At 48.5% G+C, this 27,395-nt stretch overlaps 2 protein-coding genes across 2 annotated transcripts in view; one reads left to right on the forward strand and one right to left on the reverse strand.

The window, feature by feature from the left end:
- The first annotated feature begins 265 nt into the window (after positions 1 to 265).
- Positions 266 to 8,237, forward strand: CMTM3 (CKLF like MARVEL transmembrane domain containing 3). Its single transcript, XM_017966845.5, has 5 exons — positions 266 to 517; positions 3,709 to 3,864; positions 4,845 to 4,940; positions 5,321 to 5,441; positions 7,122 to 8,237. The coding sequence occupies exons 1-5, from the start codon at positions 371 to 373 to the stop codon at positions 7,148 to 7,150; spliced, it is 549 nt and encodes a 182-aa protein (XP_017822334.2). The 5' UTR covers positions 266 to 370; the 3' UTR covers positions 7,151 to 8,237.
- A 941-nt stretch (positions 8,238 to 9,178) lies between these two features.
- Positions 9,179 to 27,395, reverse strand: part of CMTM4 (CKLF like MARVEL transmembrane domain containing 4) — a 78,631-nt gene continuing 60,414 nt past the window's right edge. The window contains exons 3-4 of the mRNA XM_035281587.3: positions 17,358 to 17,456; positions 9,179 to 16,494 (exon numbers count right to left, since the gene is read on the reverse strand). Coding sequence (XP_035137478.1) covers positions 16,330 to 16,494; positions 17,358 to 17,456 — 264 coding nt within the window. The 3' untranslated portion in view covers positions 9,179 to 16,329. The remainder of the gene's footprint in view (positions 16,495 to 17,357; positions 17,457 to 27,395) is intronic.

Consider the following 27,395-nt stretch of genomic DNA (forward strand, 5'->3'; position numbering starts at 1 on the left):
ACACAGCGAGTACAGACAGCCCTTCTGGATAGGGGAAGACGGATAGGAGCTCCGATGGGGTGCTGGGGCGGTGATTGGGAGGTGTCCAGCGTCCCGGACGGGGGTGAAGGAGAAGGCGGGGTCTGCGGACACCCCAGGCCGGGGCGTGGGCGGGTCAGGCCCAGCACCCGCAGCCGCCAGGGTCCGAGGGGGAGGGGCGGGGCGGAGGAGCGGGTGGGGGCGGGGCAGGGCGGAGCGGCGGGGGATGCGCCCCTGCTCTCTAGCCAGTGTCGCCTGCCCTCCTTCCGCACAGCCCGCGTTTCCGCTTCCCTCCGGGCGTGGGGAGAGGGGAGCCAAGCAGAGCCCGGGCCCTGCCTCCGCCGCCGCCGCCATGTGGCCCCCGGACCCTGACCCCGACCCAGACCCCGAGCCCGCCGGCGGCTCCCGATCCGGCCCGGTAGTCCCGGGGCTCCGCGCCCTGCTGCCGGCGCGCGCCTTCCTCTGCTCGCTCAAAGGCCGCCTCCTGCTGGCCGAGTCGGTGAGTGCCGCGGGACCCTCGACGGCCCTGCTTTCGGAGGGGGACGTCTGGGCGCGGGTGGAGTCCCGGGTGGCGGTCGTGCTCCGATGTCCCCTCCCCGCGCAGCCTCGGCCGACTTTTCTCAGGCGCTTGGCTAAGTTGGGCGGAGGTCCCCAAACTTCGGACGGCGGCGGGGGCGGGGGGGCTCGAGCCGGAGTCTTCAGCGGCTCTGTCCCAGCGAGTCTAGAGCTGGGGCCCGTGGGAAGAGGGTGGGGCCCTCTCTGGGCCCCGGGGACTCCCGGGCCGCGGCGGGGTCCACTTTCCTGCGCCCGGGGAGGGCGGGCCGGGGCCTCGAGCTGCGGGGCGGAGGCGGAGCCAAGCGAGCGCTGGCCGTGCGGAGCGGGAGGGACCCCACTCCAGGGACTGGGTGAGGCGGCCCAGCGGTGACTTCACCGCCCTCCTCCCCACCCCCGACGGGCTCCTTCCTACTCTGCGATCGCCCCCGCCTCGGCCGGTCGGGCTTCTTTGTCCTCTGGACACAGGAGGCGCCGGCACTGTCCGCCGTGGGGTGGGGGTGGCGCTGGGTCGCCGTGAATGGGGAGGGAGAGGCCGGGCCGGGGACCGGGGGAGGAGGGAGGAGGGAGCGGTGCATGTTGGCTGCCACTTATTGCTGAGATCCCAGAGACTTGGCGCTTCCTGCCCTCGTCCCCACTTTGCAGATGAGAGTGCTGAGGCGCCTGATTTGACAGGAGGCTCAACTGAGAGGTCCATTGAGAGCGGCCCAGAGGGTGGGGGCAGGAGGAAGGGGTATTCTGCCCCGGGACTTCTCCCTGGTCGCTCAGGGCAGAGGGCGAAAGTGGTCCTGCAGCCTCTCCTGCGGTCATCCCAGAGGCCACACTCCCAGCCCCACCCTGGAGACCACTGGGAGCCACTTGAGGGGAGAAGCCTGGAATCCACCGTCCCCTGCGGGGGCTTGACCTCTTCCCCCACCGAGGACTACCTCATGGGGGGTGGAGGTGTATGACCAGCCAGCGCATAGAGGCCACCCTGGGCCTACCAGATGTCAGGAATCCAGGTCAGGGAGGATAAGGAGGAGTGAGGGGTCTGTACTCAGGGTTCGCAGGAGCCGCTGAGGGCACTCCTGCTTCCCTTGTCCCCTAACTCCCACTCCCAGTTCAAGCAAATGCAGAAACTGACATGGACAGAAACCGAGAGAAGAAGGGGCCCCAGAAATCGCGGGATGAAAAAACAGGAATTGAGAGGGGAACCCCTAGAATTAGGCTTTGGGGCAGGAAGGGGAGGGCCAGGGCTGGGTGGGTCCCACAAAAGGCCTTCCTGGCAGGCCCCAGCAGCCTCACAGCCCCTCTCTATGCCTTAGTCTGTCTGTCCAAAGGGGGCTCAGCAGCACCCAAGGCCATGTGCAGGGCGAATGGGGGTGCCCTGGGGACCCGCAGGATCCCTGCAGTTCATTTGTCCGAAGCAGCCACAGTGCTTCCTGTGGGGCATCTGGGTATCCCCATGGGGCCCCCTGCGCCCACTAGAAGCTACTCAACCATGAATATGTTCAGACACAGGCACAATGACAGAAACCAGGACAGATGACCTCTCCAGCACCCACAGGGCCAAGTTGCTTAAGAACTCTATCTGTGCCGGTCACCTGTAATCCCAGCACTTTGGGAGGCGGAAGTGGGTGGCTCACCTGATGTCAGGTGTTCGAGACCAGCATGGCCAGCATGGTGAAACCCCGTCTCTCCTAAAAATACAAAAATTAGCTGGACGTGGTGGCAGGTGCCTGTAATCCCAGCTGCTTGGGAGGCTGAGGCTGAGGCTGAGGAGAATCGCTTGAACCTGGGAGGCAGAGGTTGCAGTCTCGGAGCCGAGATCGTGCCACTCCAGCCTGGGCAACAGAGCAAGACTCCGTCTCCAGAGGAAAAAAAAAAGAACTCTAACTGGGGGGTCAGCCAGCCTTGGGTTCAAATTCTAGTAGCTTCTGATTAGCCATGTGACAGAGTCTTCTCATCTGCAAGCGGGGCTGTGCTCATGGGTGGATGCGAGGGTGAGGGGAGATGCTGGTGAGCCTCAGGGCACCAGGCACTGTGGAGCCCAGGCGGGCCAGCAGATCACCTTGGCCTGCTCTGCAGCACATCTGGGCTGCAGGACTGACCAGGGCTCAGCATCCTCTCCCATCAGCTCTTCCCACCTACAGAGTTGTGGGCAAGGCTGCAGTGAACATTTTGATTCTTGTAGTTCAAGTTCAGCTGGTCCTGCCTTTCACAGCTGGCCCTGTATGAATGAGGCAGTGGGGCCTGAGGTGTCAGTGCCAACGTACTCTCTCTTGGATGTTCCTTTCTTATTATGAGAATTTGCAAATGCATTAAACCGCTGAAATTTTTTTGCTTTATCTATCTGTCCATGAATCCATTGTACCTAACACAAAATAAACTGCAGACATCAGGACATTTGAACTCTGAACACTTCAGCTTGCATGTCATTAACTAAAGAGATCTGTCTTTTGTTTTCAAGGTGAAATTTACATTCAGTGACAAGCACAGGTCTTTGGTGTTAGGTGTTACTTTTTGAAAACTGGTTCCTACCCAGCTTGGATTTGCCTCTGAAGGGCACTGAGTGGGGTGGATGTACTTGGGAGGCTGGGGCTTTCTGACTGGGTCCTAGTGGGGAGCCAGGGTAGGGTCAGGACTCAGGGCCATACCCAGGCCTGGGAGGAAGCATAGGTATGGGCTTGGGCCATGCTGGGGTTCTTTTTTAGTGGGGGCACAGAGTCACTCTCTCACCCAGGATGGAGTGCAGTGGCCTGATCACAGCTCACTGCAGCCTCGACCTTCCTGGGCTCAGGTGATCCTCCCGCTTCAGCCTCCCAAGTAGTTGGGATTAAAGGAACACACCACCATGCCCAGCTAATTTTTGTATTTTTTGTAGAAATGAGGTTTTGCCATGTTGTCCAAGCTGGGGTTGAATTCCTGGGCTCAAGCAATCCACCTGCCTCGGCCTCCCAAAGTGCTGGGATTACAGGTGTCATCCACGGCGCTTGGCATGGGATTCTAATCTGGCTCTGCCACTTCCCAGCTGTGGGACTGTGAGCAGCTGGCTTCCCCTGTTGGAGCTTCCTCTATCCTGATCACAGGTCCTGGCTCAGAGGAGCACTGGACAAGGAGCATGAAAAGGCTCTGGCTTTACCCTAAACTTGCCCACAGGGTCTCTCGTTCATCACTTTCATCTGCTACGTGGCGTCCTCAGCATCTGCCTTCCTCACAGCGCCTCTGCTGGAGTTCCTGCTGGCCTTGTACTTCCTCTTTGCTGATGCCATGCAGCTGAATGACAAGTGGCAGGGCTTGTGCTGGCCCATGATGGTGAGGACAGGGGCCCCAGGAGGGAGGGGTGCCCTGTGCAAAGCAGCCAGATGAGGAGTCCAGAGTCATGCACTTGGGCCCTTACCCTTTCTCCAGTGTGCTGGAGTTTGCAGTTGGTTAGTACTGGATGTAGAGACCCAGCTCAGATCATCGCAGCTCCACTACTCAGCAGCCCTGCAGTCTGGAGTGGGCTGTGGTGCCTCTAGAGCAGGTCTGCCAGGCAGTGAACCCGGCAAGGCGTCTGTGGCCACAAGGTGGCGCTGGTAATCCCCACAGGGCCTTCAGGAATGAGCTGCAGCCACAGGAATTCAAGCCATTTCCACGCGGGCAGGGCAGGTTAACTGAGGATTTGCAGGGCCTAACCAGACCTCAGCCATCAGCAACCCTGACCTCGTTCTATCACCTGGGAGGGCTCAGACCCTAGTGGACTTTGCTGAATGAAATGTGTCCTAGAGAAAGGGCAGCAAAGCCTGGACTTGAACCCTGGTCTCTTGACTTCATATCCAGCATCTGCCACCTCAGGAGGGCTGCACCCTCTGTGTCCCCAACTTAGGGATGGGTAAGCAGAAACTGTAATCCATAAATGGATCCACCACAAGAGTGTGGCAAAGTAAGGCCCAGGGCCAGATCTCCCCATTGGAGAGCAGGAAGGGAGCAGGTGGGGGTGTTTCCAACTTCTGCTTCCACCAAGTAGGCCATGTCGCAGGGCAGGCTGCAGCCTGATCCAGTTTTTTGTCCAGAGCTTAGGACAGCAGCCCCGCTGGACCCTGGATACGGCAGTGTCAGCTGCTGGCAGGGCAGCAGAGGCACCTAGGGGGCATGACAAGGGCCCAGGCATGTGGGTGGGGCCAGGGTGGGGTAGGAGCCCTCAGGTGTGAGGCCTGGGACTGGGAACATGACCAGGCTGCCAGGCCTCCTCCTCATGCTGTGCTCAGCTCCAGGGGGCTCAGGGCAGCATGGTCGCACCCCTCTCTCCCCAGGACTTCCTGCGCTGTGTCACTGCAGCACTCATCTACTTTGCCATCTCCATCACAGCTGTCGCCAAGTACTCGGATGGGGCTTCCAAAGCCGCTGGGGTGAGCAGACGCCCCACCCTCCGGAAGCTGCAGATGCCCCTCTAGCTGCTCACTTGGGGTGGGACCTGGGGCAGATCCTTTCCCTGCTGGGGCCCCCCTGGGGTCTCATGTGGGTCCCAATGATGATTCCAAAGTCCTCTTGTTAGAGACTGACTCTACCCAGAATTTTGAAAGGCTCTTTGTCAAACCAAGTTCACAGCTCATTTTCCCACTTCCGTTACTCAGAAGGGTCTGTGCCTGTCACTCTGGCTGTTTGTCCAAGCAGGTCTGAAATGGCCCCCGAGGCTGAGGCAGACGCATCTCAGTGCCACCCCCCTTGTTCTCAGCCTCCTGGAGCAGGGAGTAAGCCCTGTGATATGTCCCATCCACTCTGCCCACAGGTGTTTGGCTTCTTTGCCACCATCGTGTTTGCAATTGACTTCTACCTGATCTTTAATGAAGTGGCCAAATTCCTCAAACAAGGGGACTCTGCAGATGAGACCACAGCACACAAGACAGAAGGTGAGTGGCCACCCTGATCACCCCAGCAGTGCTGTGACAGGGGCCTGCCCTCCTTTGGGGATGGCTGGCAAGTTTGAGGCTGGGGTGGGATAACTTGGTCCCTCCTGATGGCAGGAAGTATTTTCACAACCCATTCTCACGTAACATCATGCAGCACTAATCACAAAGCCAATCCCATTCCCCTCATTCCCCCTCACCCAGCCTTTCTAAGAAGGGCAAGCAGTGGACATGGCAGTCTCAGGCTAAGCCAGCAAGTCTTCCTGGACAACCGCCCTGCCACCACCCTGGGCAGCCAGTCACTTTCAGAGCACCTGTCCACCTGGGATCCAGAGTGGCCACCTCCCCAACTCAGCCCCTCTGCTGTCTCACCCACCCAGGCCTTTCCTGAGGAGCTCAGAGGCCAGACAGGAGTCAGACCCAGAAACCATGGTGAGGGACACATGATGTGTGCCATACCAGGGGAAGGGACAGATGGGACAGCAATGACAATAAAACAGGAGCCGATAGAGGGAGGGATATGGCGGCTGAAGGTGGGCCCACGCTGAGTGCCAGCCGGCCTGAGGGTCCAGAGGGGACACTAGAGCTACGTCCCCTAGCTCTAGCTAGATGCAATAGAGGAGTGTGCAGGCAGAAAAGACCAGGCAGGTGCAGGGAAGAAAGCTGAGAGCACAGAGAGCAGGGGCTTCCACTCAGGGAGATGCTTTTCTAGACCTAGCAATGTGCCCCTGCTGGCAGTGCCTGTGACCCAGCAGGTAGAACAGGGCAGCTCTGGAAGGGCCTGCAGGCGCCACCCTGTGGTTGGGATCTTCCCTAGGCAGGACCCAGAGGGTTAGGCTTAAGAGCCACTAGTTTCCTAACAGCCAGGTGTTGGGCCATGGGGACTGTGAATCCCAGAAACCAGTCCTTCTTCTGGAAATCAGTGCCACTCATCCCATCCCATCCCTTGGCAAATACTAGGGTAGAGCTCCCCGGTGGTTTCCTCAGATTCTGCAACCTGCTTCCAGTTGCCTGCAGCAAGTGCTCCCAGCCAGCCAACCCAGGGAACAAGCAGTAAACATCAGCAGAGACTTGGGTTGGCTTTTTGTTTTACTATTTTGGAGAGTTTCACATATACAACAATTATTTTGCTATAAAATTACTCCTGGCTTATATGTTAGAATTGAATATAAAGGTCAGGCACAGTGGCTCCTGCCTGTAATCTCAGCACTTTGGGAGGCCAAGGTGGGCAGGTCACCTAAGGTCAGAAGTTCAAGACCAGCCTGACCAATATGGTGAAACCCCATCTCTACTAAAAATAGAAAAATTAGCCAGGCATGGTGGCACATGCCTGTAATCCCAGCTATTTGGGAGGCTGAGGCAGGAGAATCTCTTGAACCTGGGAAGATGGAAGTTGCAGTGAGCTGAGATCACGTCATTGCACTCCAGCCTAGGTGATGAGCAAGACTCCGTTTCAAAAAAAAAAAAAAGAGAGAGAGAGTGGCTGCTGCCTATGGCAAGCCTCCGGCCCGGGGCCTGCCCTCATGCTAGCAATTACTGGGAGAGTAATATAACGATAGAGTCAGCTGCGGGAGGCCTGCACCCAGGCTCCTGCCAGCAACCCAGCTGTGCTTCCCCAGAGACTATTCCCGGGCACCAGTGCCCTGAGCCTCCTACCAAGCATCCTTTCTGCTTTCCTTTCAGAAGAGAATTCTGACTCGGACTCTGACTGAAGGCCTGCTGGTGCCCTGACAACCTGAGCCACATGGGCCTCCACGCCTGCACCTCACAGGGGACGCTCACGTTGGAGGGGAGGCCTGGACTTCTGAGTTGCAGAGGGGGCTGCAGACACAGCAGGCCCCCGCAGCCTCAGGTCCCGCTTGAGCCCAGCCTACCAGGCTTGCCCCACAGCTCAGCACTGTTGACCATGCTGTGCATGAGGGCATCTTGGGTATCCCAGCCCTTCTCCCCATTTCTGTCCCACAGGCCTTCAGCCCTTCAACCTTTCTGACAAAAACCAGCACAAGGAGTCAAAGCAGAGCCTTGTCTCCACCTGGGCAGCAGGCACTCCACACTGCTAGGTGGCAGGGGTCCGGGGGGGGGGTCTTCTGTGTTTCACTAACAGGAACAAAGACAGAAACTGTGACAGGGCTGCCCCGCCAGGCCCAGTGGGTTTGTCTGCATTTAGTGCTTCTGCCCACAGCAGGCAATTTGGTGACAATGACCCAAGAATCTTTGGTTCAAGGAGCACCAGTTCCTCTCCATTCCTGAAGCAGGGAGAAACTGACCTTTGCCTTATCGCCCAGGAGAGAGTAGGGCTTGGCACCCAGAACTGACACCAACCACCCTTGGAAACCATGTCTTCTGGGAGTGATGACCATTCTGGGTCTAAGACTGTTTAAAGAAGACTGATCCCAAAGACAGAGGGTACCAAACAGTGATGTCACAGTGACAGTGTCACAAGGAGCTGGGCAGGCCCAGCCAAACCCTCCTTCTTCCTAGAGCCCAGCCAGCAGGCAGGAGTTCCTGGGACCCTCAGGACGGTGAACTTCCAGACCCCAGAGCAGGTCTACGGGCCACGCCGGGAGATGATATCAGCCTTCTTTGTTCACCTAAGGACTTATACTGTGTATCTGTCTTTGATGGACTTTTATAACTTTTTATATTTTTTTAAATACAAAAGCAGCTTCTTAACAGATGGCATTTTCTGTGACTCTAGGCCTTGTTAAGGAGCCAGAGTTTGGAGCATTTGTGGCCTTATTCTCTTGCATGTGAATCTCTTACTCTGAAAAAAAGCCATAATGAATGAAGCCAGACTGACCACTTGCTTGGAGTGTGTGTTTAAAAAACCAGAGTAATACTGTCTGGTATCATGTCAGGTTCAATACCAACTGGCAACACTGGTGTGGATCCTGACAGCCTTCAGTCTTAGCAACAATACACATGAAATCTGTGCACCATTTAATCCTTTCAGTGGTCCCTAACCTTTTTGGCACCAGGGACTGTTTCGTGGAAGACAGTTTTTCCACCGAGCAGGGATTGGGGGATCAGTTGGGTTGAGGGTGGGAGGGAATGGTTTCAGGACGGAACTTGATTTCAGATCATTAGGCATTAGATTCTCACAAGGAACACATAACCTAGACCCATGGCATGCAGTTTATAATAGGATTCGAGTTCCTCCAAGAACCTAATGGCACTGCTGATCTGACAGGAGGCGGAGCTCAGGCGGTAATGCTGTGTGGCCATGGTACTGGTCCACTGCCCAGGGGTTGGGGACCCGTGCTCTAGTTCTCAACACTATCCTGTTTTACAAACAAACAACTGAGACAAAGGTTGAGTAATTGGCCCAGGGCTCTCACACATCAGGATACAGGATAGTGTCTCACGGCACCCTCAGGCAGCCAGAACCCAGGCTCTCCTGGTTTGGAAGCTGGTTGCATAACAGCCCGGAGAGTGGCAGTCCTGGAGGACTCCAGTCCCCGTTCTTGTCCAGGCTGAGGGAAAAGACAAGACTTTCTGGCCAAACTTTCACATACCACATGTGCGGAAAATGTGTATGAAAGCTGGGTGTGCAGGAATGGAGAGGCCCCTGGTGGAATATATGTTCCACCCTGTCAGCCCTGGCAAAGCTGCAAAGCTGGTGTCAGAGAGCTTTGTTCCACCCTGAGGATCATGGCTCTGTCCAACCTGTTTCAGGAACTGGATCTGTTGCCTTTAAGGGGCAGAGGAGGCCAGTCAGAGTAAAGAAAGACACAATGACATCCTTACACGTCAATTTATTAAACAAGAGTTCCTTCATGACAATTTAATACAATAGTTATTAACGATTAGTGTTGAGAAAATTATTTCCTTCTACATACAAAAATACAGATTTGAACACTATGAAAACGATCAAGACAAGTACCATGAAAAATTGGTCCTTCAAAAGAAAGGGGGGAAATTGAGGGCAATGTGAGGCTTTGTCTGCTGTCAGGGACAAATCAATAGCAGCAAAGCTTTGGGGTCCCAACCCACTCCAGACATACAGACTTGAACCCGAGAACCCGTGAGCTGGGGGCGCCCACCCGGGGCTTCCGCGTCAGCTAGAAAACCAAATACGTAAACCAAAGTTTGCTCAATGGGCATCACCTCAGAAAGCCCACAGTTGTGTCTTCAAACAGCCAAAATGAAAGAGACTTAACAAGTAAAATGCGATTGTTAACACTGCCCCCCAAAAGTGCCACCAGGTGAAGTACCACGGATAAATCATATTGGAAAGTTACTACTTAGCTGTCTGACTTGACATCCTTTGTTATCAAATCATTACATATTCTGACCCTTCAGAAAGATACTTCAAAAGCTATGATTTTGTTTCAATTCATCTGTACCTTCATTTGCAATGGCTCAGCTAGTTTACTCAAGGGTTTTCGAAACCAGACATAACTCACATCCTGCAGGAAGGAAAGTCAAAAGGGCCACTAAGAGTATGTGTCTGTGTCTTAGTGACATCCAGCTCCTCACAGCAAACAGCCTGTTCTTTTCAGGCCTGAAACCTGGCAAGGGCCACCAAGTCTAGCCAGAGCATCCACAATGAACCAATCTGAGATAAGAGTGGAAGGTGAGAGCCCAGGAGCCGGCTGGGGCCCCAGGAAGCTTCCCGCTCCACGAGGGCAGCAAGGTGGTGCCTCGCAGGATACCCACGCTGATCCTGGAAGGGGCCTGGGCCAGAAAATATGCTTGGGCTCAGTTAACCAGCTCAACCCACAGGGGAAGGAGCCGGTCACCAGCTTCTCACCATTTCATACCCAAAGACGAGGAGGTCAGGGCTCCGGTGCCACTCTTTCATTTGTAAAATATGGAACCACTTTCTTTGCACTGTTTGAGGGGAGCAGTGGCTCCAGACTGAGCAAGTGGTTAAAAAATGCCAAATGCAATTATACTGACTTATAATTATTTCACAGAAATATACTCTTACTCTCAGACTATTTAAATAAGCAGGAACAAGATGTGGGAGAAGCAGCAGCAGAGAGGAAAGAGGAATAGCCAGGGAATTTTTTTTGTTTTTCTTCTTCTTTAAAATACATACAAAGTGTAAAGAAAAAATGGCCAAAACCTCAAAACTACCATTGTTGAAAACAATATTAAAAGGACAAAATCTAAAATCATGCTACAAAAATAGTGTTATCTGGTTTAACTAAATGTACATCTTTTTCCAATTCCATGATTGACAAGAGTGCTTATGCGACGCATGGAAGGCACCAGAGGTGAAGTGATTATCTGCCTTAAAATATACAAAGATAGAATTGCCTACTTAAAAAGAAAAAAATAGTCATACTTGTAAATAAATAGTTTAGTGTTTCTGCCATGGGTTCCTGAACCTCTACAAATTTCAACATATACAAATAGTTTCAATTCCTAGCATTCTCTTAGAGGGAACCACGTCAAACAAAATCAATTAGGAAAAGCACTGATTTTATCCAAGTAGGTCAATTTGAGGCAAGATTCAAAAACTCATTTTTAAATGGGTTACAGACGAAAGAGTTGGGAGCAGGCAACCCCCTCTGGGTCTAGGCCAGCCTAGAGTCCATCCCAGGCATCCCGCCCTTGCCTCCACCAGCCCTCAGGCTGGCCAGATCTCCCTTCAAACCCTGAGTATTTGCCTTCCTCATTCTGCAAAGAGGGGAACAGAGTCTTGAAACTTGCAAAATCGATTGTGGAAAAAGCAGGCAAGCAAAGCAGGGCCTGTGGCAGGAAGCAGCATGGGTCAGGCCTCCCCTTGGTGCAGGGGGCACTAGGTCTCCCTCGTCTCCTCACCATCCCTTCACTTTACTGATAAAAATGGGGTACTTGCCACTGGATGTCAGCACTATCATCCTAAGGCAACTCAGGTATGACAGTTTTAGACTATGACCAAATCTCACACAAACCATTATCAGAATCTTGTTTCACACCATCTCTCTTTTCAGGCACAGTTATTTAAAGAAACTCTGGCCTAGCACTAAATCCCATCAGCAAAGCTGACTAAGGTGGTCTGAGATACGTTCTTACTCCTAAACTCAAACTTTAAAGTTCTGATAACTCCCTGGGGTCCAAGCCAAAGGCTCCCTGGCCTTTTTGAATCATGCATCCCAAAGAAAACACGCCACTCCAGGGTGTCTAGATAGCAAGTCACCTGAATTAAAGCCTCAGCTTAAAAAAAACAAAGATGACAAACTTACCCTATGAAATAGATACACCATTGAAGGACCCATCATCTACTTTTCTAGGCAAGTTGCCAGTGATTCAAACTCAGCGGGCCTGTGGGTGATTTTTTCCTTACTGTTATGTTTGTGGAGTAGGAAAAACTAGAAAGGAAAAAAAAAATCCCAAAGGTTGAAAAACTATATCCAAATGAAAAAAGAATATATTCCAGACAAAAGAAGGAAAAATATAATAGGACCCACTCCTCCGCTTCAAGCTGAAGAGTGTACAAATGCTACTCACTTGCAGGAAGAAGAGATAAACAGAACATTCACTTTAAGAAGAAAATTCTTCTATACCTAGCAGATACTGAAGGTATTTCCTCTCGCAGTTTCTAAATAAAAGAAACATAAAAGGTCAAATATTTTAAATTATTTTCTCAACCAGACAGTTCTTGTGATTTGAATGGTATCTGCAGAGAATCGAAGAAACACAAGATTCTATAAAACTCCAGGGACATTTACAAAGCTGAAGGCTAGGGTGTCAGGCCTGCATCCTGCCTGAGAGGGCAGCCAAGCCAACTCTGGACCCACACGTTCCTGAGCCAGATGCCAGGAGCTCACCCATAGCATGGGGAAGACCTGTCCCCAGCATCCCACTCTCACCCTCAAGCTGACTGTGGAACACGAGACAGCTTTCAAAGACAAGAGGACAGGAAGGCAGTTAAGCAAGTACATGTTTCCAAGACAGCCCGAGCTGTGTAGTGCTAATGGCAGGCAGCAGGGGTGTTCCAGGCCAGTGCTTCCTCCCCTCTCATATCCCAGACCTGGCTGTGTGTGGACCTCACCAGCCAGCTAAACTGTTGAGCTTGGGCATGGGTGCTGATAAAATAAGACAGACCTGGAAAAAACCCAGGATTCTGCAGCTTCACTAGGAACTAACAAGGCACCTAGAGACCTCACAAGCTAATGGCAGTCCTTGGAGCAGGAAGCAACTTTGTTATTCTGCTCAAGAGAATCTCTCAGCAGCTCTTGGCCCAGAAACATTTTTCCCCTTCCTGATACCTGTTTAATGTCATTATTTCTCTGTAAATAAGATCTGGAGAAGATGACAGGCAGTAGCACAATGACTTCATGACTGCTTTGTTTTGAACACAGATGAGACAATAGGAACCCTTCAATCATCACTGCCTTGCAGAATTACTAAATTGGTCACGTGTCTCCATGCTCTATTCATCTCCTAGGTGCTAAGACCAATCCACAGAAACTCTGGCACAGAAAGGGATTAGACCTTGGTCCCCCTTTTAGAGCACATGGATAGGTGAGGGATTTCTCATGTGAATCTTAAAGAAAAGGTAAGCCTGGGCCACACGCAGGACATGATACACACAAGGGTTGCTCAGAGCTCATTCACTGCAAGCAAGAATTTACATACATGGGTGCACAAAGGTGTTGGTGCTTGCTCTCCTCAGGCTTAACCCATGGCTGACTCACTAGGACAGCTTCCAAGAACCACAGATGAAACTGCAAACTTGAAGAGAGCAAGAAGGTTTTCAACCGAGTCACAAAGCTCTCCCAGAAGCACCCAACATAGGGTGGAGGTCAGACACATTCCATGGTTGCCTGAAGGCATAAGCCTTCCAGCCAGGGGACAGTCACAGGGCCCAAAGGGCTGGGGGTGCCGCCGGCTTCCCAGGGCCAAGCCCTCAGAGCTGGGCCAGCCCTGCCCAGGCTGGCTTCAGCTCACATTACCAAGGAAGATGTGTACTGGGGCTCTGCAAGCCGCCACACTCTTGCTTTTTCACCTCCCTTGGATGGCTGTTTACTTCAAATCAAACTTCTCTGATGAGATTTTAATCTGTAACTGCGTCTGTTCTTCCCAGCTTTATGTGCAGTCAACAAGTATCTTCAGTCTTTCGTGACTGTAATCCCTCTTTAAGGCTCCAAACGTATGTTCCTCCCATTCCCTCAGCAGTGTGAAGCGAGGATATCAAAGAGAATCAGAGGGAAAAATACCAACTCCACCCAATCAGTGCCAAAATAAACTTTCTCTGAAAACGTCAGTGTTTGCATCCATCTAAAACCACCAGAGGTTCTACCAAATGCTTGAGGGTTTTAGCTGTACAGTCTCCAGGAACAAATCCAAATGCACACAGCAACTGCAGTTTCTTCAAGTTTTGCTTGAAATGTGAAAACAAGTATAATCCCACCAGAACACAGAGAAAAAACTAAGGTTACTCAGCCTTCAAATGCCCAAACCGAACTGATATTGGTCCATACTGAAACTATTAAATGTAAAAACGCTTCCTTCAATTTGCCAAGAGGTCATTTTAAGGCCCCCAGATATAGACTGTCTTCTGTTTGCATACAGAGGCAACGTAAGAAAAATACAAGCATCTTCCCATTCATGGAAGACAACCCTATTCCCTCCAGAGCTCTCATCACTTCGTGGTCTATACATGATGAGATGTGTGACCACACATTCCATCAACTAGAAAGTGTCCATGGTGCCACTTCCAGTTCCTAATTAAATACAAAGAGAACATTTACAAAACCAAGGGGGAGCCTCATGGCACAAAAGATATTACATATTACAGGGACATAAACAATTCTGAAGAATCTACCACAAAGATGCAAATTAAGTCCTAAGTTACTCTGTGGCGTGTCATCCTTTTTGGTCATTCCTCTGCATTTAGTTTCAGTGACTTCAGAACTGTTTCTTGCAGCTGATAACACATCCACAGGAGGCTGACCACCTGTCCCTGCTTTCACCAGATGATCAAGTGGTCTTACTGAAGTGACTTGGGAAAACTTGGTCAATAAGCCCACCTGAATGGTACCTTTGTTTTTAATCTCACTTCAAAGGCGGCCTTTTCTGGGGGCCAAGTAACATGATTCCCCTCAGGAGATTTCTGATAAAGCTCAGGGTGGTCCTTCCAAGTGGGCCTGCAAGTCTGAGTCTGTGGCCCTATTTTAAAAGAAACTCTCAAAGGGAGATAAGCCCAATTTTGATTTTGCAAACACACTCAACAGACCCACCAGGCAGCACACCCAGGCTGTGAGACCAGAGGGGAGGCGAGTTGCCAACAGGATAGCAGGGTCAGCCCGAGGCAGACATGGTGCTCAGTCACATAGCCTGGGCCACTGCTCCAAACTCAGATCGCACTGAAGGTGTTGGTGCAGGGAACTAACCCCATCTCTGACCCCCAGCCCAGCAGTGTTGCCTGATCAACACTGTGAGATCAGACGCCGTCCTTTTCTGGGGAATAAGAAGCCACATGTGCATAAGGGGACGCTTTCTCACACAGACTCTCCCCACCGCCCCCTCGGAGTTATTTATTACACAGTACACTGCTAAAGCTGTCAACGTTTGTCATCACTCGGTCTTGGGGATTTCTCCACGTTACTGCAAAATCTTCCTGCCACAGTGTTTTTTTATGGTGAGGGCTAAACACAAAATGTTAGAGCTAGAGTGAGGTTTGTAAACGTTAACGACAGTTCAAAGAGTGAAAACCTGACAAACTAAAACAATTTTTCCATAAAAGATATAATTACTCTCTAATTTTTAAAAAAAAAACTACAGCATCATGGGGACTCACTGAACTCATCCACCACTCACAATAATCTTCACTTTATCAAGAATCAATCAGAAACCTTAAGTAGCTAGGCTTTTCCCCACAACAACTCCCAGGAATGATGTCTGTAGTTATGACACTGAGGTGCCCAAAGTGACAATTAGTGCCTTCTGAAACATGGGTGGAAGGGTGTGTTTTGGTGCAAATTCAAGTATTTTCAAATCCTAGACACATCTTCTCAGAATCACTTTATAACTCTTTGTAGGTATTTAGAAAATGTGTACACATCCCTAAAATAATAGAGGGTGTGTGTGTGTGTGTGTGTGTATGTGTGCATGCTGTTTTTTAACACAAACATACCTCCCACCTGCAGTCCATGAAGCCAGCAAATGGGCAAGTGCTTTGGCTGGTGGAATAGGCTTATCTTGTTCACGGCTTTTACCAGAGAAGGTAAAATTACTGAAAATCTGCATTTCAGCCTCAAAGTATTTAGGGTAGGAAGGAAGCTGGAAAATAAGACGGTCCCCAAATTCCTGAAGAATCTGGGGTTTGGGAAAGTGATTCATTTGAGGAAGAATCAAGTGATTTCTCAGCAGAGTAGGAAACAAAAGGTCACCCTCCAACGAGTCAGAGGCCCCTGGAAGCCATCCTAACAGGACATCAGCTTTGCTTTTGGGCTGGTGCTGGCTGCCTGGGGGCCCGGGCATGGAAGACTAGGAGTGGGGTGGATCCCGGCAGCCAGACTCAACACTGACTTGGAGCAGGTGATGCCTAAGGCTGCCTGAGAACGGCTGCCGACTGACCATTCCAATGCTGTCCCTTCATTCCTTCGCATTTCCCCCCTTAGCAGCCCCATTTAATCCAAAGTCTTGTTACAAATACACGTGACAGGGTGGCTCAGAGTCAAAGGGAAGCCTGTGCTCTGGGGCAGGTAAGACCTCAAGTGGACCTGGGCAGTGACAGCTGCTCCCACAGCCCCAAACACCAGGGAACGTGGGCCTCCCAACTCCACCACAGAACTGCCCACTGGGCAACTCGGGAAACCCTTTCCCAAAATGAACTTTTACCAAAGAGGACAAAATTCAACTGAATCACATGGAAATCTGACACGATGAGGGAAAGAAAACTTGACTGAGAGACAGGCACAAGGACGGGAGGGAGGAGGGTCCAGGAAGATCCTCACGTGTCCAGGCGCTGGATCTCGGGGCGACTGTCCACGTCCCTGGACTCCGTGCGGGCTCGGATGTAGTCATTGGTGCTCTGCTGGCGGACGCTGACTCTCCATTTCTGCACTGCCAGGAATGTGTTCACTGCATATGCCGCAGTTGCCAAGAAGCCAAATATCTAAAACACACCAGCATGGTTAGTCCTCGGGCACGTGGCCTAGCCCCTCAAGGCTTCTGCTCTGCCAATTGACCATTACAACCTTGTGCCTCCATTCCTTGATCTTTTCCCCTTCTCAAAAGCCCCACTCAGAAGTCTTATTTCAAATACATATGACAGGGTGGCTCAGAGTCAAAGGGAAGCCTGTGCCCCCACCCCATACCTGCCTCTCACCTGGGCAGCTCCAAGTGAGCAGCTCATCCAGAGTGAGAAGCACAGGGTTTAAATTATTCGGTAAGACTTGACACCTCTCCTGAGTGGCACCTGGGAGAGTAGCTAGTTTAATTGTTTATAAACCTTTTAATCCCCCCATTACAAAAATGATACCTGCTCCTTGTAAACTGAGAACAATGCAGAAATGCAGGACATAAGAGAAGGAAAGTCCTACATTTTCTGGTCCCCACCACCATGGCATTTCCACCTGAAAATGTCATGTGACTGCTAAACAGTGTTATGACTGTATTCAAGAACCCTCCCTTCCCCAGGCAGGTAAGGCTCTTCAACAACATTACTGACAGATATCAAGGACTGTGTTGGAAACTAAATAAAGCAGGGGATCTTGAACTTGAATGAGCATCTGACTCATCCAGAGGGCTCATCAAATACATTTCTGACTCAGTAGCTCTGGAGTGGAGCCTAAGGCCATATAACATATGACAAGGATGTTGTTCTGGGGCCAATAGTTTAAGAACCACAGCACCGAAGGGACTGGGACCCCCGCTAGCCCAGTAACATCATCTTTAGCAATGGAAAAGCCACAGGAGGACAAGCAGGTCACAGGAGGTCCCCAGATCAGCCTGCTTGAACCATTTGAGTTTGCTTACCACGGCAGATATTTCTGCTCCGGTTCTGTGGTTTAAAGCAGCCAGAACAATTGAAGCAATAAAGAAAAAGAAAGTGCTGAGTCCAGTGTTGACCAAATCCTAGAGACAGAAACAAAATAAAACTACGTGAAAAGAAGCATTCCATCTTTGCTCTAAAAGCAACTGAAGAACTTTCAAAATAAGACCAATAATACCCAACCTCCCTGGTGGCTCCATTTTTCAGTCTCAGTGTCACAGGGTGACTGGTCACACAAAGGCAGGCAAAGTTAACAGTTTATGATACCACTTGATAAATCACCACAACAAAATCTACATTTTCACCAACCCCACTACTCTTTCTGAAGAAATAGTAACCCAAACTGCTAATACTACTTATCACTGAGAAGTCTAGTGCCATCTTTTAAAAACCACACTCAAATCATCTTGCTATATGGACAAAGCTCCCCAAGGGTCCAAATGTACTAAAACTGGTGAAATCCCACCAGCATTCCCCGCACACGTGTGACATTCAAAACTGTTTCACACACAGAGAACACACTTAGCCAGACCTTGCACTCTTTCCTAAGCAGTCTTTCAAGCCTCCATGTCACTAAAGCCTGGAGGATTTTCTCCTGAGCTTCTTGCACAGCACACATCCAGCATTTCACAGATTTAACTCTTGTCTTACTTGTGGAAGGAAACATAGCATGGTGATGAAAGGTCACAGCCTGAGCAGGCTCCAAACCACCCATGTGACTGTGACAAGCTCCTTTGTTTTTGTACTTTATGTGAGAATAGTGCCCCCTTCCTCCCAAAGTTGTTTAAGGAATTACATAGAACCATACCCATGAACAGCCCAGCATGGTGTCTGGCCCACAGCTAGGGTCACCTAGACATTTACTGTCACTTCTGTTATTAACACTTTGGCATTAGGCCCCCAGTAGGCTGGGTCATACCACAGTACCTCTAAAACCTCTATAGGAAAAGAAAATTCAGGACAAAGCCCAAACTGACTGTCAGGCTGACTACACTATCAACACCTGATGGGTCCTCGGGTGTGGCCTGGCTCCAAGGCTAATTTCCTCTTTTTAAAGATGTAAGACAGCCAGGCATGATGACTCACACCTGTAATCCCAGCACTTTGAGAGGCCATGGCGGGTGGATCACATGAGGTCAGGCATTCAAGACCAGCCTGGCCAACATGGTGAAACCCTATCTCTACTAAAAATACAAAAATTAGTTGGGCATGGTGGTGCATGCCTATAATCCCAGCTACTTGGGTAGCTGAAGCATGAGAATCGCTGGAACCCGGGAGGCGGAGGTTGCAGTGAACTGAGATCATGCCACTGTACTCCAGCCTGGGTGACAGAGCAAGATACTGTCTCAATAAAATAATAAAATAAGATGTAAAGAGAAAATGCTGGCATCATCAGTGCTGAGCCTTGCAGCAGACACCCAACCTGCTCCTGGCTCATGGAAAGCTCTGCTCAGATGCATCTGCCAGCAGATACAAAGGTTTCAGCTATGATCTGCATAAGCCAGGGCAAATTTTTCACAAATTCAAACCAGGAAGTGTTTAGTTACACTCAGCTCTGGGTAAGATGCCATAGGGGGAAAATATATATATATAAAATATACTTCCCAAGGCAAAGACTATTCAGAAATCAGGGAAAAATATAATGCACTGTGAGGTCAAATATCAAAGAAAATAGTATCAATATTTACAGTGACAACATAAAAACGGAGACGTAGCAAAGGGCTAGAAAACAAACAGGCAAAAATTTTAAAGCTGTAGAAGTACCAGCAGTTTTAAATTTGTTTTAGTAATGATCATTAAGAATAGTGAATGGAGAATGAGATGATGAATGTAATCAGTGAATATAGGGGAAAAACATTCAAAAATCCTATTTTAAAAAGATAAAAAATAATCTTCCACCATGATCTGAGACTAAGGGACCAGATTAAACCAGGGGGAAAATGCCAGCAACTGCTAACAAGAGCATAGCACATCTGCTTCCTCAAATCCCACCGAACTAAATTTAAATACTGAAGCACTTGCTTTTAAAAGATGAATCTAATTGAGCATCCAGGGCTGTGCTGTCCAATAGGGCAAAGAGTAGCCATGTGTGACTAAAGTTAAACTAATTTATTTAAGATAAAAAATTCTGCTCTTCAATCACACTAGTCACAATTCACGTGCTCAGTAGCCATGTGTGACAAGTTGCCACCTCAAGGGCAGAGCAGATCAGAAAACATTTCAATTGCCAGAGAAGCTGCTATGGCACCACTGCCCTGAAACCAATAACTAGGTCACAAAGAAGATGGGGAAAGAAGGACCTGCAAAACACTACCACAAGGTTGCACAGAGCCAACTCCAACTACAGGACCCTCTAGAGGATAAATGACCCAGTTTTTTCTAACAAGTTGAATAAAAAGAAAAGGGTGGGGGAGCAGGCACAGTGGCTCATGCCTGTAATCCCAGCACTTTGGAAGGCCAAGACAGGTGGCTCACCTGAGGTCAGGAGATCAAGACCAGCCTGGCAAACATGGTGAAACCCTATCTCTACTAAAAATATAAAAATAAGCTTAGGCCAGGAGTAGTGGCTCACTCCTATAATCCCAGCACTTTGGGAAGCCGAGGCGGGTGGATTGCCTGAGCTCAGGAGTTCGAGACCACCCTAGGCAACATGAAAAAACCCCAGCTCTACTAAAACACAAAAAATAAGCCAGGCAGCATGAACATGTAGTCCCAGCTACTCAGCAGGTTGAGGCAAGAGAATTGCTAGAGGCCAGGAGACTGAGTTTATAGTGAGCTGAGATCGTGCCACTGCACTCCAGCCTGGGCAACAGAGTGAGACTTCATCTTAAAAAAAAAAAAGTTAGCTGGGCATGGTAGCATGCACCTACAGCTCCAGCTACTCAGGAGGCTGAGGCAGGAGAATTGTTTGAACCTGGGAGGTTGCAGTGAACCCAGATTGCACCACTGTACTCCAGCCTGAGCAACAGAGGGAGACTCTGTCTCAAAAAAAAAATAATGCAAAAAGGGGGAGGAGGTAAAGGAGCTATTTGTGGGGCATGGGGGTGGGTTCTGCAGACCCTGACTCAGCAACAGATGATAAATTTATTCACACACAGAATACAGTGAATGAGCAGCCTAGGTGTCTGTGGCCACTGACAGACTCCTTGGAGAGTGCTATAAAGAGATAACAGCCACCAGCCTTCCCCAGTCAATGAGACTTGCATTTATTCAGTAAAGTTTAATTGACAAAGGCTTGAGTCAACACTACTAAAAGCTGAAGTTAAAGGACAGGTTCCAATGCCTAAAGCAAACACCATTAGAGGGTCATCTTGATCAACCTCCCGCTGAGAGGGCTGTCTGGCTCAAAGGTTAGTTTTAAGACTACATGAGTAAACAAGTTATACAGATAAACTCCTCTATATACTTAAGCTATTTGCTTTTTTTATTCATTAAATGTAAAGGGGATTTAGGCTGCCTTCAGTTGAAACTTCTACTGAAACTATGCAAAATTCTTGGCCCTCCAAGAAGGTTTGCAACTATATTCTATAACTTTCTCTAATATTTTTCCTTTAATATTTTTGTCACCACCCTGAGTGAATCCCCACAGCAGAGACCTTGCTTGGATCAAGATTTGAACAAAACAAATGAAAACAACATTGTAAGACAAAGGGGAAATCTGAATATGAACTGGATATTAAATAAAATTAAATATTGCTAATTCTGTTGGGTATGACAATGGAATAGTGCCATTTAAAAACATAGTGCTGTATTGTAAATGGAAAGTTAGTGAGGAAACAAAGGACAGTGCTAAACAACTACTGAAAAAATACTTTTAAAACTGTGTATTCCTACCTAATACCTTAAACCAAAATAAATCAAAGAGAATAAAAATTACATTAAAAAAAGCAAAACCACAAAAGTATATGTGTGTGTTTAAATAACCCTGGTCAAGAACAACTTTCTAAGCATTGTACCAAATACAGAAACCTTCAAGTGCAATCTTGACAAATATTATGCCTTAAATAACCATTTGACAAAATGGTCAATATCGGCCAGGCACAGTGGCTCATGGCTATAATCTCAGCACTCTGGGAGACTGAGATAGGCCGATCACTTGAGGTCAGGAGTTTGCGACCACCCTGGCCAACATGGTGAACCACCGTCTCTACTAAAAAAATACAAAAAATTAGCTGGATGTGGTGGCGGGCACCCTACTCAGGAGGCTGAGTCAGGAGAATCGCTGAATTCTGGGAGACAGAGGTTGCAGTGAGCGGATATTGCATCCTGCACTCCAGCCTGGGTGACAGAGCAAGACTGTTTCCCCCCACCCCCCCAAAAAAAGGCCAGGCACAGTGACTCATGTCTATAATCAGAGCACTTTGGGAGGCCAAGGCAGGCAGATCACCCAAGGTCAGGAGTTCAAGACCAGCCTGGCCAACATGGTGAAAGCCCATCTCCACTGAAATACAAAAATTAGCCGGGCATGATAGTGGGTGCCTGTAATCCCAGCTACTCAGGAGACAGATGGAAGAATCACTTGAAGCCAGGAGACAGTGGTTACAGTAAGCCAAGATCGCATCACTGCACTCCAGCCTAAGTGGCTGAGCAAGACTCAATCTCAAAAAAAATTTTTTTTTTAAAAACCTGATTATATTTAGTTTATAAATAGCTCTTGCATATTGAGAAAAAGTAACAAAGTGAGGAAAGGACATAAATAAGCAATTTGAAAAAGAATCATAAATGGCTAATAAGCAGGAACAAATATTCAAATTTACTTATGGCCAAAGAAATGAAAATTAAATTGGCAATCATATACTATTCATCTGCGGGACTAGTAGACCATACACTTGGGGTAAGTATGTGTGTTGGAGCAAGTGAGAAGACTGGCAAGCAGGGCTTCAATTATACAGCTTCCTGGAAAACCACTGCCAAAAGGTAATCAAGGGTTTAAAAGAGGTTCATGTCATTTACCTATGAATCCCACACCTGGAAATCCATCTTAAATATCATAGTGGGGGCCAGGAGTGGTGGTCCATACTTGTAATCCCAGCACTTTGGAAGGCCAAAGCAGGGGAATTACCTGAGGTCAGAAGTTCCAGACCAGCCTGGCCAACATGGCAAGATTCTGTCCCTACTAAAAAAATACAAAAATTCGCTGGGCATGGTGGCACACACCTGTAACCCAGCTACTCAGGAGGCTGAGGCAGAGGAATCACTTGAACCCAGAAGGCAAAGGTCACAGTGAGCTGAGATTGCACCACTACACTCCAGCCTGGGAGACAGAGCAAAATTCTGTCTCGAAAGAAAAAAAAGAAAATCATAGTGGGGGCCAGGCTTGGTGGCTCCTGACTAAAATCCCAACACTTGGGAGGCTGAGGTGGGTGGACTGCTTGAGCTCAGGAGTTCAAGACCAGCCTGGGTAACAAGGCAAAAGCCTCTACAATAATACAAAAAACTAGCTAGGCAGGGTGGTGTGTACCTGTAGTCACATCTATTTGGAAGGCTGAGGTGGGAGGGTTGCTTGAGCTCAGGAGGTTGAGGCTGCAGTGAGCAGTGACTGCACCACCGCACTCCAGCTTAGGGGACAGAATGAGACTCTGTCTCCAAAAAAATAAATAAATAAATGATAGAATGCAAAGAAGTCAAACAAAGTGCTCAATAGAGGAGTTGTTGAATAAAATGGCATTTCCATAATGGAACACTATGCAGTCATTAGAAATAATGATGTAGCTGTATATTTAACATGGAAGATACAATAATTTAAATGAAAAAGCATGACTTTAATGGTTCTATTTTTCTGCATTCAACATATCACAACATACATACATATGCAAAAAGCAGTCTAGAGAGAATAGTTTAAAAGAATTTATACTCAAGTATTTAAGTGGTTACCCTTCAGTGGGTCATTTCACATATTTTTAAACAGCTTTATTGAGATATAATTCACATACCATAACATACACTCAATTAAAGTATACAATCCAATCACAATGTAATTTTAGAACATTTTTAGCACTCCTAAAAAAGCCTCATACGCATTAGCAGTTATTTCTCATTCCTCCCCCAACCCTAGGCAACCACCAATCTGCTTTCTGTCTCTATGGATTTGCCTATTCTGGGTGTTTGTGTGTGTGTGTGTGAAATCTGCCAGAAATATTCTGGACATTTCATATAAATAGAATGATATAACATGTCTTTTGTGCCTGGCCTCTTCCATTTAGTATAATGGTTCTAATGTTTATTCATATTGTAGCATGTATCAGTTCTCAGTCCTTTTCTTCTTCCTTTTTTTTTTTTTTTTGAGACCGAGTTTTGCTCTTGTTGCTCAGGCTGGAGAGCAATGGCACGATATCTGCTCACTGCAACCGCCACCTCCCAGGTTCAAGCGATTCTCCAGCCTCTTGATTAACTGGAATTATAGGCACGTGCCACCACACCCAACTAATTTTGTATTTTTAGTAGAGATGGGGTTTCTCCATGTTAATCAGGCTGGTCTCAAATTCCCTGCCTCTGGTGATCTGCCCACCTTGGCCTCCCAAAGTTCTGGGATTACAGGCGTGAGCCACCACACCCAGCCACTCATTCTTTCTTATTACTGAATAATATTCCATTGTATAGATATACCACATGTTATTTATCCTTCATCAGTTGATGCACATTTATTTCTACTTTTTGGTTATTACAGATAATGTAGCTATGAACCTACAAGCTTTTGTGCAGACAATTTTCATTTCTCTTGGGTCATCATATGATTTTTTTAACATTACCTATAACATCTAGTTTTTGGTTTTTTGTTTTTGTTTTTACAATAAGCACTTACTACTCACACAATTTGAAAGGCTCAATACTGGAATACTGCAAATCTTAGCATCAAGCACCTGAGTTCCTGGGCCAAGAAACAAATCAAGGCTGAACTGGATTGATCACAGATGAAATATGTGTACACAGGTTCTGCCTGGAGCTGTCACTGCAATCTTGCTTGGCTACCAAACCAATGTGCTGTGTGGCTGGCTCTAGCCTCTGGTCTACACATTAAGGAGACAAGAACATCTGCAAGCACTCAGCCCATCCTGTGCACTCACTTATGCTTGAATGGCCTCAAGATCAAAGGAAAAATTATAATGTTGATGACAATAGTAGCTACCATCTTTTGAAGTCACTGTGCCAATCATATAGCTCCCAGTGAGTTCTAACCTAATTGTGATCCAAAATGCCCGTAAGGCAAGACTTGTTATTTTGTTCTACTTTCATAGATGAGGAAACTGGGTCCCAGAAAGAATGAGTGTCCTATAATGAAAAATATTTACTCAAATTCTTGAATTTCTTGAGTGATACGAGCCTCTTTTGTTATTCATAATGAGTCCCATTCAATCATACCTGAGTTTATGCTAATGAAGTAACTTTTGTGGAAATGGGGTGGTAGACTTTTGTGGGAAGTGGGTGGTAGTTTCAGGATAGGGGCAGGTCACCAGAAAAACCAACCAGGTGATTAGAAAGTTGGAATTTTCAGGCCGGGTGCATTGGCTCAAGCCTGTGTAATCTCAGCACTTTGGGAGGCCGAGGCGGGTGGATCACGAGGTCAACAGATCGAGACCATCCTGGTCAACATGGTGAAACCCCGTCTCTACTAAAAATACAAAAAAAATTAGCTGGGCATGGTGGCGCATGCCTGTAATCCCAGCTACTCGGGAGGCTGAGGCAGGAGAATTGCCTGAACCCAGGAGGCAGAGGTTGTGGTGAGCCAAGATTGCACCATTGCACTCCAGACTGGGTAACAAAAGCGAAATTCCATCTCAAAAAAAAGAAAAGAAAAGAAAGAAAGTTGAAATTTTCAGCCCCAACCCCTGAATCTCCAGAGAAGTTAGAGGAGTTGGACATTGACTTCATCACCAAATGGCCAATCAATCATGCCTACCTAGTGAAATCTCCAGAAAAAATACCTAAATTATGGGGTCTGGGAAGCTTCTGAGTGGGGCTCATTCTGACTCCGTGGGGACAGAGGCTCCTATATCTGAGGCCCTCCAGACCTCACTCTATGCATCTCTCCCAAGTTGCTGTTCCTGAGTTGTATCCTTTAAAACATGCCAGTGATTGTTTAAGTAAAGCACCTTTCTGAGTCCTGTGAGTCACTGCACAGAATGACTGAACCTGATGAGGGGCGGTGGAAATCATCAAATCTGTATTCAGCCAGACAGAAGTGCCTGGGCACTTCTTTTGCAGCTTGTGTCTGAAGTGGAGGCATCTTGTGGGATCTGTGCTAATTCATCTGTGGGATCTGTGCTAACTCTGAGCGTTAGTGTCAGAATAGAAAGGAACTGTTGAATACCCAGTCGGTGTCAAAGAATGACAGAACAACTTGGTGTGGAAAATGCATTTGGTGTCAGAAAAAAACCACAAGATAAGTCATGCCCAAAGGCTCAGTGCTCAGCCAGTGGCCACCGCAGGTGACTGCCAACTGTTCTCAACCCACCACAGCACCCAGCTTAGGTTCTGAGATAGAGGCCTGAGAGGCCTCCAGGGCCACAGAGCCCACTAAGAAAGGGTGACCAAAGTGGAAGAAGAAAAACAGGACAGTGTGGGGTTCCAGGAAGCGAGATGAGAGAGTATGGCCAGAAGGACAGAGCACCCCATAGCAGACACCACCAAGACGTTGAGTGGAGTGAAAACCCAAGAATAACCAGAGGATCCAGGAACACAGAGGCCCCATCCCAGGCTCCTGACCAGAGGACTTGCAATGCTGCCAGACTGGACTGGGTTGAAGACAAATCAGGCAAGACCACTACATGGTCAGGAAGGTGGACTGGGGGAAGAGGCAGGAGCTGTGTATGCTGGAAAATACACATGGGAAGTTTCTGGGGTGTTGACAATCTCCTATTTGTTGATCCAGGTGGTGGCTGTATATTAAACTGTATACTTACTTTCATAATTTTTTAGTATTTGACAATAAGAGATTAGAAAAGAGAGATTAGGAGAGGCGGAAGTAGAGAAGGCAGGTGCAGACCTCCTCTTCAGGAAAGTGTGGCTGAGCTGGCCCTGGGCTCTGGTTCTAGTTGAGTAAGAACCACTGGCAGGCTTTTGGGATGGGAGGAGGATCAGACACACCTTTTTTAGACAGCGCCACATCCCGGAAGGGAAGAGGTAGAAAGGAGGAGTGGCACTAATCAAAGTAAACAGAGGTGGAGCATGTGAATATGTGAGTTCCTAGGACACAGAGGAAAACACATATCAAACAAGTCCCACAATTCATCTAAAAAAGAAAAAAAACCCAAACCAAAAACCTGACATTAATGGAATCTTTCAAATTCCATCAAATTATGCTTGTAGAAAATTATGTGTCGTCCTCCTTATTTATCATTTCTCATCCATATTTATGTCAACCTGGGCTGCTGGAATGACCTATGTTTTTAAATCTATACCAATCACACCCTATTTTAATCATCAGGCTGGCTCTCCTGGGGACGAAAATACTCTGAATACTCCCACCACCTTTTGAGAGAAACACAACGCAGCCAAGGCTAACCCTTCTGTAGCAAGTTGATCAACTGAGATCGGCCCTGAGGAGCTCACTTTTTCACCCCTCTAAGAGAACACTGGACATCAGCTGCCTTTAATAGGTACCATCTCAACCGGGCGCAGTGGCTCACCCCTGAAATCCCAGCACTTTGGGAGACTGAGGTGGCCAGATCACCTAAGGTCAGGAGTTGAAGACCAGCCTGGTCAACATGGTGAAACCCAATCTCTACTAAAAAAAACAAAAATTAGGCCGGGCATGGTGGCTCACGCTTGTAATCTCAGCACTTTGGGAGGCCAAGGCAGGTAGATCAGGAGGTAAGGAGATCAAGACCATCCTGGCCAACATGGTGAAACCCCATCTCTACTAAAAATACAAAAAAATCAGGTGGGCGCGGTGGCACGCACCTGTAGTCCCAGCTACTTGGGAGGCTGAGGCAGGAGAATTGCTTGAACCCGGGAGGTGAAGGTTGCAGTGAGCCAAGGTCGTGCCACTGCACTCCAGCCTGGCCCCTGGTGACGGAGTGAGA

The sequence above is a fragment of the Callithrix jacchus genome, chromosome 20, assembly GCF_049354715.1.
Source record: "Callithrix jacchus isolate 240 chromosome 20, calJac240_pri, whole genome shotgun sequence".
Taxonomy (NCBI): Eukaryota; Metazoa; Chordata; class Mammalia; order Primates; family Cebidae; genus Callithrix; species Callithrix jacchus.

Coding starts and splice junctions, on each gene's coding strand:
- CMTM3 (XM_017966845.5), top strand. CDS start 371: ATGTGGCCCCCGGACCCTGACCCCGACCCAGACCCCGAGCCCGCCGGC. Junction 4,941..5,320: donor GGGCTTCCAAAGCCGCTGGG/GTGAGCAGACGC, acceptor CTCTGCCCACAG/GTGTTTGGCTTCTTTGCCAC. Junction 5,442..7,121: donor CACAGCACACAAGACAGAAG/GTGAGTGGCCAC, acceptor CTTTCCTTTCAG/AAGAGAATTCTGACTCGGAC.